Source organism: Chlamydotis macqueenii, chromosome 3 (genome assembly GCF_036417535.1).
Source record: "Chlamydotis macqueenii isolate bChlMac1 chromosome 3, bChlMac1.mat, whole genome shotgun sequence".
NCBI lineage: Eukaryota > Metazoa > Chordata > Aves > Otidiformes > Otididae > Chlamydotis > Chlamydotis macqueenii.
In genome coordinates this window covers 5,134,491-5,146,752 of record NC_141558.1, presented here as the reverse complement: position 1 = coordinate 5,146,752, position 12,262 = coordinate 5,134,491, and the positions used below count along the sequence as shown (strand labels likewise).

Below are 12,262 nucleotides of genomic sequence, written 5' to 3'. Positions count from 1 at the left end.
CTTACTAAAAGAGGGCTGGAATGTGAAACCATTGTAAGGTAAGACTGAAATAATATTTAGTCCCACTGTTGACTGCACAGTAGAACACTTGCTTCCCAAAGGTCACAGAAGTAAGTATTGCATATTATTTATGCTAATGGTCATTCTCTTTGAAAAACAATCTGAAGAAAAATTGTTTGCCTGACTTCTGTTTTTGCCTAGGAAATCTTTAGTTTCTCATATGAACTGTTTCTGCTTACACTGCTAAAGAGTCAGGCTCCCTTCAAGACCTAATGCTAATAAAGTCACTCAGTGGAAGTTAAGTGAACTGTATTTCATGATAATAAGAAAGAAGAAGTACAATGAATTGGTCAGTGAAGAATGAGTAATTTAATGATTGATATAGCAAAAGCAAATATTAAAAAAATAATTTTATAAGACAACCTTGCTTGTTATTGAAAGCAAAGTTTCCAAAGGCTATCTATTTTTCTGAACTAAGTAATGTTCTCAGTTCTTTTCCATTAAAGGGCAGGTTTGGTTACCTGTATTTATGCTAAGTGCAGTCTTGTACTATAAGTAGGACAACTACTTTAAATGAAGTACACCTTTTTTTTTTTTTTTTTTTTACATTTGAATACTACTGAGCATTTTACAGTAGAATGTATGTCAGCAAAAGATATAGAGTCTAAACCAGAACAGTTCTAGCAGAAACTGCGCTACTCTCCTAATTCCTTTTGAGAACTACATATTTCAGGTAATCCTGTTAATTTTCTGGTCCTGTTAGCAGTACAGTAGTTCACAGTGTTGGTCAAGTTAAGGCTAGTTGTATGACCAAGGACTATACATCTATAATAAGAACATACGAAACATATGGACCCACAGAATTGTAAATAATGCTCCGTAGATAACATTTTGGGAAAATAAAGATGTGAGAAGCTAACCATTAAATATATCTGATATCCAAATGCCAAATTCCCGTTAAGGTCTCCACTATGTTCTAGACCATTATACAAATAGAATATTTATATCCTTCTACAGCTTTTTCTCCTGTGAGTCACTGGACTGAAGTTAGTCCTTCTGCATATGTGGGAAAGGCAGGATGGAATCTGTTTTTGTGAAAGAAGTCACTGAGGAGATGGATGTTCAGGAAGGGAAAAGCTGAGCCTCTTATTTGATTTCTGTTTTGTATTGGCAGGAAGCAGAGCAGTGAACTTGACGAAGCTATGGGTACATCCAGGAGACTTTGCCAAGCAGCTGGAATAAACATCTTCAGACTTTCAAAGCTTGACTGAAAAGGAAACACAAAATTAATATATGGTAAACGGGAACCTGCAGCACTTCCTTTCAGAATAATTTTTCATCAATATTTCCTTCCTCTGTAATTCTTTCCTCTTTGTTGCCATTTACTCCACAGCAGCATCTGAAACCTTTGACTACACATACAAAATCCTTAGCTCTTTCAAGGAGGTTTCTTACTGAACTGGCAAGGTGTTTTGGAGCTTTCTTCCTTTATACTGCAGCTTATGATGAGAATTAGGCTAATTGTGTAACAGAAGTTAGACTTGAAGTTAAGTCTTGCGTTATGAAACTCAGCCTATATGTTTTTATTTCATGCTTGAATTCTTAAAACACAGATTTGCTGCTTGCTATCAAGTGTGTTGCTACTGCCACTTGATCAGCTACCATTGTTCAAAAAAAGAAGACGAAAAAAAGATAAGGAAGTTCCCTTCTTCCCTGACATTTTCTAGATTCAAGGATGAGAATTGCCTCTCCTAGATATGGAAAAGCATATGAACTGCAGCTGGAAACCTTGACCTGAGATTTCTGTGGTACCATTAGTATAAACATATCTTTAACCTCACTGCTGTCAATGCATCTTCTTATACTAGGGAGTATTCATGAGAGTTTCCATATACAGACCCAGACATCATCATCATCTTTAATGAAGGTATCTAGGGCATATGAACATTTCGAAGTGGAGGGTATCCGTGTCCCAAGGTACACCAACTACTGTCTAATATTTGCCAATCCTTGTCATAAACTCCTTCCTCCTTGATTTCACTCTGCAACTCATCCCACCTAGGTAAAGCACCCAGCATGCTGAAGTGTGGCTTTGTAATAGTACTCTTGGCCCAGTATTTGAATAAATAATTTCAAAATCTTTCCATTTGCATAAATTAATGGGGATTTTTTTAAAGCATCACCCTTACCCGAGTCATAATTAAAATGTTTAAAACTTACTGCATAATCCATTATCACAAGCATTGGGACAATCACCACAGGGCTCTCCTTTTTTGTAGGGTGTCCGAATTGAACTTCTTAGATTCCCCCTGAAACATCAACATTACCAACATAACCTATAAAGTCACTATAGCTGAGAATAACACTTAATGATATGGACGCATACATAAATTAATTTACACTCAGTCTTTGGTTATATGTCAATTTCTATAGATGTGTTGGGTTTATCTGGAAAGGTTTTGGCAGTGAGGTGGGGGGGAATTTGCAGAGCCAGTGCCAGCTGGCTCCAAGTGGGACCTGCTGATGGCTGAAACTAAGCCAGTTAGTGGCAACGGTACTGACCGTGGGATAACATGTTTAGGAAAGGGTAAAAACTGCTGTGGTATAGCAACCAGAAGAGATGACTGAGAATATGTGAGAGAAACAGCCCTGCAGACTCCAAGATCAGTGAAGAAGGAGGAGGAGGAGGTGCTTCAAGCACCAGCACAGAGATTCCCCTGCAGCCCTTGGAGGACCCCATGCCAGAGCAGGTGGATGCTCCTGAAGGAGGCTATGATGCCACGAAAAGGAGCCCACACTGGAGCAGGTTTGCTGGTAGGAACTGTGACCCCATGGGGGGCCCACGCTGAAGCAGTCTATTCCTGAAAAACTGCACCCCTTGGAATAGACCCCACGCTGGAGCAGTTTGTCAAGAACTGCAGCCTGTGGGAAGGACCTACGTTGGAGAAGTTTGTAAGGACTGCCTCTCATGGGTGAGATCCTATGCTGGAGCAGGAGGGGCATATGAGGAGGAAGAAACAGCAGAGACAATGTGTCATGAACTGATTGCAACTCCCATTCCCCATCCCCCTGGGGTGCTTGTGGGGCGGAGACAGAGAAATCAGGAGAGAAGTTGAGCTTGAGAAGAAAGGAGAAATAAAAAGAAGGTGTTTTTAGATTTGTTTCTATTTCTCATTAACCTGCTCTGTTTGACTGGCAAAAATATTAAGTTAATTTCCCCAAGTCAAGTCTGTTTTCCCTGTGTGAGTGATATCCCGGTCCTTATCTTGACCCGTGAGATTTTTGTCATATTTTTTCTCCCTCTGTCTTGTTGAGGAGTGGGGGTGATAGAGCAACTTGGTGGGCTATTGACAGTCAGGCAAGGTCAACCCACTGCAATATATTACAATGTGAATGTGAAAATTAATTTTAGGCAGTTATGAAATCATCACTCTTCCTTAAAATTCCCACTAAATTTTTGGTATTACTGGCAGTTTTCACTGTACTGTACATATTGATATGCCTTTCTGAACTCAGGTTTCAAGTAGAATGTGGACATTTATTTGTCATTAACTATTGCAAAAATTAGGATTTTAAGGCAAATTAAATTTTATCTGAAAATAAGAGTCACTTTTATGTATTTTATACTTTTGCATGTTTGACAGTTCTTTTGATGACTATGTTTCTATCTTTTCCTATTCCTAGGATACTCTTTGAATCTATTCCTCAGCTATGGGTGATGTGCCCTGTTACAAATGTCACCGTCTCCTGACTAATTTTGATAATGTAATAAGAAATTCTAGAATCAGAATCAATACATACGCAGGGCAGTACTGGCAGACATAAAAGTATTTGTATCTACTGTTGGGACAGAAAGCAACAGCACAACCAATTTGATGAGAATTGTGCCAAACCACCTGTAGAGAGAAGAATAAAAATAATGGCAGAATTAAAAATAAACATTTGAAAAATCTCTTAAGTACAATATGCATTAAGGAAACATTTGCAACCAAGTTAAGTCACTTTATTTACTCTTTATAATAAAATATAAGTTCCACCTTGCAGTAAAAGCTTTTTTTTTCTTGCTTTCACCCCTGAATAAAATAACATTTAGGGTATAATGATAGTTTTCACAAATGTATATAAAACATTTGAGTTAAACTGTCTCAATTATATATGTTTCTGTTCAGTTAAAACTGTTGAAGAGGACGTAGGAATCATGATGTACAATTTTATATCCTGTGTTTCATGCAGGTGAAGAGGAAGTTATCATAAGCCATTTTCCAACTAGAAAATCTCTGAGTCAATGGAACTCTGTAGACAGTAACAAACCTATTTACATTTCCTTCCTAATACTTTAATAACCCTGTTCTTCCAGTGTCTGAGCAATTTTCGTACGTTAAACAAACAAATAGGTTTCTTCCCTTTGTTTCTTCCTGAAGTTTTGTAATACCAGTATATTTATTCTTTACTCTGTAAAGACACTTAACCTATTATTTTCATTTTAATACTGTTAGAATCATAGAATCATTAGGGTTGCAAGGGACCTTTAAAGGTCATCTGGTCCAATCCCCCTTCAAGGAGCAGGGACATCTCCAACCAGATCAGGTTGCTCAGAATCTGTTATTTTGAAAGTGTTCATCTTGTTTTGTCAGAACAACTTTCATGTCTTCATTGTGCTCATTCCCTTTAAATATAATGAGAGGGTAAATGTTGCTTAGCTAACACATAAATATTTATTTATTCAACCTGAAATATAAAAAAGTTATATCTACCTGAGTGTAATGGCCAATCACAGCACCTTGGGTTTTTGCTCCAGTTCCGTATTCGAAATCTTTCTCCTCATTGTACCAGGCCTGAATAGCATTTGACCAAGGGAAAGGGGCGGATGACATGAAGATATTTTCACCACATGGTACAGCTGAAAAGAGAAAGGTACTGAGAAATGCATAAAAACTACATGTGTGAGAAAAAGACAGCAAGAGGTAGTATGGTTTCCAGGGTAGTTCTCACCCCAGATGGGGTAACAGGGTATTCTTTTTTTTCTGGTTCAGTGACATCACCCTTTGTCAATACTGAAGGTGTAACTTGACCAGTTTGCAGCATGGCCAGCCTGTTTGGCTGGTAGTTTGGTTGTTGACAGACCTTCTGCATGTCTGTAGATACACCTGCACATGTGCACCACAGATTCATGACTATGATTTTGCTATTTGAAAATAACAACCCAGTCATGATTCAGGTCACAACTCAGTAATCTTGGGAAAATCCCAATAATTCAAAGCTTATTTCTGGTACACAGGAAGGTGTCTACACCATTACATGAATTCACGTACTGTTTTTATTCAAGTCTAGTGCCCTGATCAGCCCTATTGTGTATGCATTAGTTCTTATCTGGGGTTCACTTTAGCAAGAACCAGAGGATTTGGTTTTTAGCAAAAAAAGTATGAGGACTGAAGGACAATCCGCACCTTACATACAGTATAGACAGAGGTCAATGTGTGTTAACGTAGTACAGTTGTGACTTTAGTATCCAAAGACTGAAGTGTTTACATGAACCTCCAAGATAGTTATATAGTTATTGGGATGAGAATGAGTGAACTTTTCTCACTTATTGGACAGATCTATATCTAGAATTTTACCTTTGTCTCATGCACGTTGAATAGAAATGACGTCTCAAAAAACAACCCCAAAACAAAAACCAAACTGGTCACATCAATAACATGATATTATTCAGTTACTACTCATGCCTCACTTACTGGTTGTCCTCATGTTAGCAGGACTGTGACTTAAAGTACAACTATTGGCCCATTTTTGGGCATTCCTTGCAGCTGCAGGGCTCCATTCCTTAATGAAAGAAGAAAATATTAGTCATTCAGATATATACCAATTAATAACCCCTTGTTAAGGAACAACATTTGGAAATTACACTTCAAATTAGAAACAATCATATACAAAATCCTTTTCTTCCCCTTTTGTGGGGTAGGGGGAGGAGGAAGAAAGTTACTACACACCAAGGAGAAGAACTGAAATTTTGATGACTGATAAAGAATACATCAGAAAGAAATGAACACTGCTGTGGCTCCTCTTTTCCTTTTCTTTTTCCTCCAAAAGAAATTCACACACCACAAATTTTGCAGACTTTTTTTTTCCCACTTGCTCAGCTTTATGCTTCTCTTGGTGCTAACCATGCTTAATCCTTAGGAAAGGTCTGGAGGGTGAATTTGTGGCTAAAAAAAAATAATGTGATCTTGCATACGGTCCTCTATGTCTCATAGGGTCCCTTATTCACTAAAAAGAGATTTGCAGCACGCAACTTACCATCTTCAACATGTTGCTGGCAGTTGGTTTTACTCCCCTCCTGAGGGCATTATGTCTGTCAACAATCAGCTGCTGCTGGTCTGCTTTGCTAGTTGACAGAGCATTGAAACCTTGAGGCTCCTAAATGGAAAGAACATATTTCTTTTTTTTTCTTTTTATTTGAATGTGACTAAATCCTGAATCCTGTCTAGGAAATATTAAAATAGCAAAATACTAATATCAACCAAGGTATCCTTGTTACGGAGGAGGTACTGTGATACTTTGTCTCCTAAGTATCTCTAGGGATGCTTCCATGTGGAATAGCACTTTCAGTGGTTCCATAGTGTAGAACTTAGCAGTAATAACACTGGTTCCTGCATCTTATCTGCCAACTCTCTGTGGAAGGTTGAATTATCCTGCAACATCTCATGTGCCTGTAGACTCTTAAATTTAGGCAACTGAATCAGACTTAATTTACTATTCATGATGTTTGGGGAAACAGGATCTGAAAATCAGCTGAAGACGTGAATGTACTTATGTGGTGTTCCCCTTCTTCAGCATTTTAAACTTGCTTATCAATGTTTTATTTTAATTGAAGGAACCTGTTTAATGACAGAATTGTCACAGACCTCTTCATCAGGACATCCCACTGACCAAAAAAGTGTGCCTATGTTTTTCATGCCGTAGATTTTCTTCCACTCCTGCTGTAACTGATAGCCTTTCTCAAACTTTTCATGTATTTTCTAATTAAAAAATAGCCTTATGCAGAACTCAGCATCTCCTTTACAACCATTCTCATCAGTCTTCTGGACTGCGGCATGGAGAGCAGAAATTGAAAAACTAGGGGGAAATGTAGTCAAGCCTTTAGTCACATTGGTGTTTCTGAAGCAGAAGTAACAAATTTCAAACTTCAGACTAAGTATATGTTGGGAGGAACCACTCTAAGTTTGTGTTGAGTAAGTTAGCTCATTTTTTGAGGGAAATTAGTGATACATGTTGAGAGGATGGGACTGTGAGCAAAGGGAGAGGTACATAGCTCAGGACCTACAGGATGAGAAAGGGAGAGAGTTAGATAACTACTCCCTGCTAAACTGTGGGGAATTAACAGAAAGAAGGCTGGATCTTTGGGACATCCAGATTGCTGTGGATGGGAGCTTCTGGAAAATATCGTCATCTCTGATCCAACTCATAAGAAACACTGAGCCTATAGATGGTTTAATGTGCATGTGTAGAACCAGTCTCCCGCTCTGAAATTAAACAGACTTCAAGGATAAATACTTCGCAGATCCTAGATACCTAATCAGACTCTTTCTGCTTATGCTCAGTGTGCACAGGAAAAGCCATATTCAGTCAGACCGCGAGTGCCTCAGGTCCCACCCAGAGTTTCTGAGTACAAAACATGAGTCCTACCTCTCCAGTGGACGGAGTCAGCACAGTTGTGAGACACAGGAACACCACTGGTAAAATCATCTCTGAAAAGGGGAGAATGAGGATTTAATTTGTTTTTGAGAGAGCTTTCATTTCTCTGAACGTGTAATGTATCTTCTGTATTTTTCCTGACTCTTTCTCAAGTGGCAAGGTGATGATTTCTTTTCCTCCTTCTCTCATTTTTAGAAGTAAAAAAGTAAAATTAATTCCCCTCTGCATTTCCAAATTTCTGTGAATCAACTGCTTTGTACATCTCATACTTCCTGCTGTAATCCTGGCTGAATATCTGAATTCACAGCACAGGAGGACATTTGCGCCTCCCTTCCTGTAGGAAGCTTTCTGTTTGTTGCCACACTGTGGAACGGCTGGGGTAGAATGCTGCTTTTAGCTTGTTTCTGTACCTGTTATTCTGAAACTTCCCCTAGTCCCCTTTGCCTGCTTTGAATGGACTGCATTGTTTGAAAGGGGAATTAGTCACTAGCCCACGTGCAGACCTCTACGTTTAGGCATCCCTTACTTAACGACCAGCACTACAAAGCCTTGCACGTGAGATGGGGCAAAACAGGCTGGACCAGAAATGGACCAGTACAGGCTTTGTTTGTTTCAGAAAGTATTTTTTGTTTTCATTTTTTTGAAGGCATCTCTTGATTATATTACAGGTAGTGTGGAGTGGCAACAGAAATGAGAGCCTTCTCTAATTAAAAAAGCAACCACCATATCCTGGACTTCAAGACTCTACTTGCTTAGGAGATTCAAAGCACCATACCATCCCACCACAGTGATCCAGGAGGTAATGTAGGTCACTTCAAAGTTCAGGTGTCTGATTGCAATCAGTCATAGGAGTTACATTCATCTTGTTTCTGCTCAGCTACCTTGGGCAGGCAAGCAGGTGACTAGAGTGGAATTTCCTTATTTTGGCATTTTTCCCAGCCTCCCATGCCAAGGGAATTTATGGGCATGTTGCCACAGAGATATATTATTAGCTTAATTTCTTATTTGGTTTTGAGGGTTTGCTGGTTTTAGTTTTAGTTTATTCCTAGGGAAAAGCCTATAGGATTTGCTAATCTTTCGATATTCGGCAAAGCCCCTTTACCTTGTGGCAACCAGTTTATATGAAACACAAGGTGCTTCGGCTCATGGAGAACATGTGGGTAAGAAATAGTACAGAACGACCTATTTTCCTCACCAGCTTTCTTACATTGCACTGGAGGTGACGTACAGTGGCCACCTGTAGGCAGGGATGCTGCTCCAACTCTCCTAAAGAGCAAAGCCGTTTGAAATGGACTGGGATGATGGGCAGTTGTAGCTCAGACGCAAAAAAAATGGACAGATTGGCCACATCTGTACAATTAAACTCTCAGAGTCTTGAAAATAGGGTGGCTTCCTCCAAGCACTTATAGTTTAAGAAAAATCTAGTTCATATAGGCGAAAATCATACTGGGAACTATTCTGATAATTTACAGTATAAGCCATTTATTTCTTGCTCTTGATATTTGCTTATGTGAATTATGTTTAATTTTAACATCATCTATGCCTCCTTCAAGTGCTTTAGGACCATGTAAGTTTTTTCTTACTAACTTTTCTACCACTTATTTCTCAGAGCCACTACAAAACTTTGCAGTGTATATGACCTAGGTGTTTAGGAATAAAAGATAATGCTCCCAGTAACATGAAAAATTATTATTTTCACTTCATTTCTAACTAGAAAGTAAATAGAGGTGGGAGTTATTTTTAGCTGTACTAAAGTTACAAGCAAAAATACATCTCTTGAGTGCAAAATGTGATGATATGCAAATAGAAAATAATGCTTTTTGCACCTAAAACATGTAAAAACAAATTCTCAGTTTCAATGGAAAAATAACTCTTCATTGAAATTGTGAAGCTTTCTATTTTGCAAACCAGACTGAAGAAGCTAACTTAAAGACATGCACAAAGTATTAATTTACTGTAATATTTTCTATGTATTAACTTACAATTAAATATAATTGGTAATTTAATACACAGTACAAGTTTCAAAATGCCATTGGAATGCTTTTTAAGACCCAGTGGGTTTCCTGCTCCAAGGTATTAACATACTTTTGGCAATCCCACTGATTTCAACCAAATGCTTATAGTTTATGAGATGTAAATTTAATTGCTCTGCATTAATTTCTAGGCACTGGTCCTAAAATCAGTCTCTCTGTCCCCCTCCCCTGTTCCCCCTCAATCAAACACAAATCAGGACATGTGCCAAGTCTTACTGACTTTCCTATAACTCCATCTGTGTACAGGGATCTGCCACTGAAAGATGGTGCTTTATCTTCCCTTGTTTGTATGAGCTTAGAAAACTTGTGTGAATACTTTTTTTTTTATCCCTCCGCCTAAAAAAAAAAAAAAAGTGTATCCTAAATGATTCATACAATTGAATATCTATTACAAAAGAGCATTCCAATTATTTTTTATTATCCTTGTAAAAGACCTGAAGTGGAATAATACAAGCTGTCATTTCACTTGTACGGCATTGTTGCACAAAGTCCTACTTAGCAGCCACCTTGCACAAGAGCAGTAAGTTGCACAAGGTGGTAATTTTGCCACTCTGAAAGTAAGTGGTGATAGCTATATATAGCAATAGAATATACTGAACTGAATATATATCCGATTCAATACATTCAGTCTGTCTCTATCTCATTCTCCATGTACATATAATCTGTCAAGATATTGCTTTCTTGCATACAGGTGGTTTTCATCTGTTTTTGATTGTTCATTAATTTTCTCTCCCATTTCTTTGGGCTGTGTTACACTACTGCCTATGTAATCCTTATTTCACACTGAATAAAATCCTCTTTCTGTCACTGTCCTAAATTGTTCAAGAAAGCTTCTGACAACAAGCTGCATTTTAATACATGAAAAAAAAATTGCAATACTTTAAGCAAATAAATAAATCTAAATCCTACCTTTTGTTTCCAGGAAGGTTGGAAGTTTCTTCTGTCCTTCTTCAGGTGGTTGTGGAAGTGACCAGAGTTGTTCACCGGAGGGTGATTTATAGCTCTTCTGTTTCCTGATAGGACAAGGTGACTCAGGGTCACAGGGATTGTAAAATTCCAATAGTGACCAGATAGAACAGCGCATTCGTCAAGTGCACATTCTTCCAAGAAGGAGGATGTTTGCTTGTGTTCCATTTTTATTTCCTCTTACTTTTTGTGTTGGAAGAAATTAAATACTCCCAAATGGGTTTTGTATGTCTTGCTCCTTGCATGTGAAATGTGCAGTCATGTGAACGCCAGGTACAAAGGCTCTCTGCTAATGATTGACGCATCCAGTTGTAGTGAGACTTGATCTTAATCTCCAGCAATGCAAATAACTCAGCTGGCTACTGAGGTGTCTCCACACTGACTTGGTGGTAACCAAGATGGAATCTTGCCTATTGATTTTTCCATGGGGGTAAAAAAAGTCTTGGGCCAAGTTCCTGTTCATGCTATGACTCTTTTGCATCAATCCTGTAGTATAAAAGTCAAAGAAGAAGAGAAGGATATTTCTGATATTGATACTTTTACTCACTATTGGATAAAGATTAAAGGATAGTTGTGTGCACTGTCATTAAAATGCATATAGTAGTTTGGGCTGACATTGGGCTGACATGGAGTAAGATGAGAATGGGTGGAAACACTGCAGATCAGAAGAACATTTGTGTGCACATTGACTGTTTCCATCCACATTTAGTCTTAAGTAACTATTGACCAGAGCAGCTGTTATTGTCTACTTTTATATAAAACATTGCTATTTTTCTGCGTAAATTCAGATTTTCCTTCCTCATAGTCACTCAGCTCCTACCCCAGTCCCTTCTGAAGTGTTCCTTCCAAACAATCTTTTGCTTTTCATTATCTGGCAAACTAGTATATTGGCTCTACCAGACAAAATGGTAGTGGTGTGATTTGTTGGTTTGTAATTACATGGAAAGGAGCACACTGTCAGCGAGTTTGTGGTTGACACCAAATTGCAGGGAGCAGTCAATAAGTTGGATAATAAGACTGCTGTTCAGAGGAATCTCAAAAAGATGGAGAAGTGATTTGACAGAAGTGATCTGAAAGTAAACAACTGGGAGAGACCAATTGCCCAGGGAGCAGCTCTAACAAAAAGCACTTAAGAGTTGTTGTTGGACGACAAGTTGCACATGAGTCAACATGAGTGCACCTTTGCAACAGAGGGCTAGCGATGTGCTGCACTGCGTTAGCCACTACGTAGCAAGAGTACCGAAAACAGTGATTATATCCCTTTTTTTTTCAGCACTTCTGAAATAGTGTCCAGTTGTGGAGTCCCCAGTACAAGAAAGATGTTAACAAATTGGACTGAGCCTAGAAAAGAGTCACTATGTTGGCAAGAGAAAAGGGAGAGATGGACTCCTACAACATGGACATGAGGTAAGGGTCACAGATTCCAACCCTGACTAGATATAAAGAAAAATATTTTTTTACAGTGAGGCTTGTTAAGCACTGAAGCAGATTGACTAAGGAGCTGGTAGATTTTGCATACTTGGAGAGACAGAAAACTGGACAACGTGCTGAGCAATCTGATCTAACTT

At 38.5% G+C, this 12,262-nt stretch overlaps 1 protein-coding gene across 1 annotated transcript; it reads right to left on the bottom strand.

Moving 5' to 3' along the window:
* Positions 1-1,875: 1,875 nt before the first annotated feature.
* Positions 1,876-10,812, bottom strand: LOC104487665 (cysteine-rich venom protein TEL1). The gene is made up of 8 exons (XM_086743469.1): positions 10,638-10,812; positions 7,687-7,748; positions 6,298-6,417; positions 5,736-5,823; positions 4,755-4,900; positions 3,802-3,896; positions 2,221-2,309; positions 1,876-1,931 (listed from the first exon to the last, which is right to left on the bottom strand). Exons 1-8 carry the CDS (start codon positions 10,810-10,812, stop codon positions 1,876-1,878), a joined length of 831 nt encoding a protein of 276 aa, XP_086599595.1.
* Positions 10,813-12,262: the final 1,450 nt, after the last annotated feature.

Excerpts from the sequence above, each read along its gene's own strand:
- LOC104487665 (XM_086743469.1), bottom strand. The coding sequence starts at position 10,812 with ATGCGCTGTTCTATCTGGTCACTATTGGAATTTTACAATCCCTGTGAC. Across the intron at positions 6,418-7,686 it reads TGACTCCGTCCACTGGAGAG|GAGCCTCAAGGTTTCAATGC; the intron begins GTAGGACTCATG and ends CTTTCCATTTAG. Across the intron at positions 1,932-2,220 it reads TTGTGATAATGGATTATGCA|ATACCTTCATTAAAGATGAT; the intron begins GTAAGTTTTAAA and ends CATATGCCCTAG.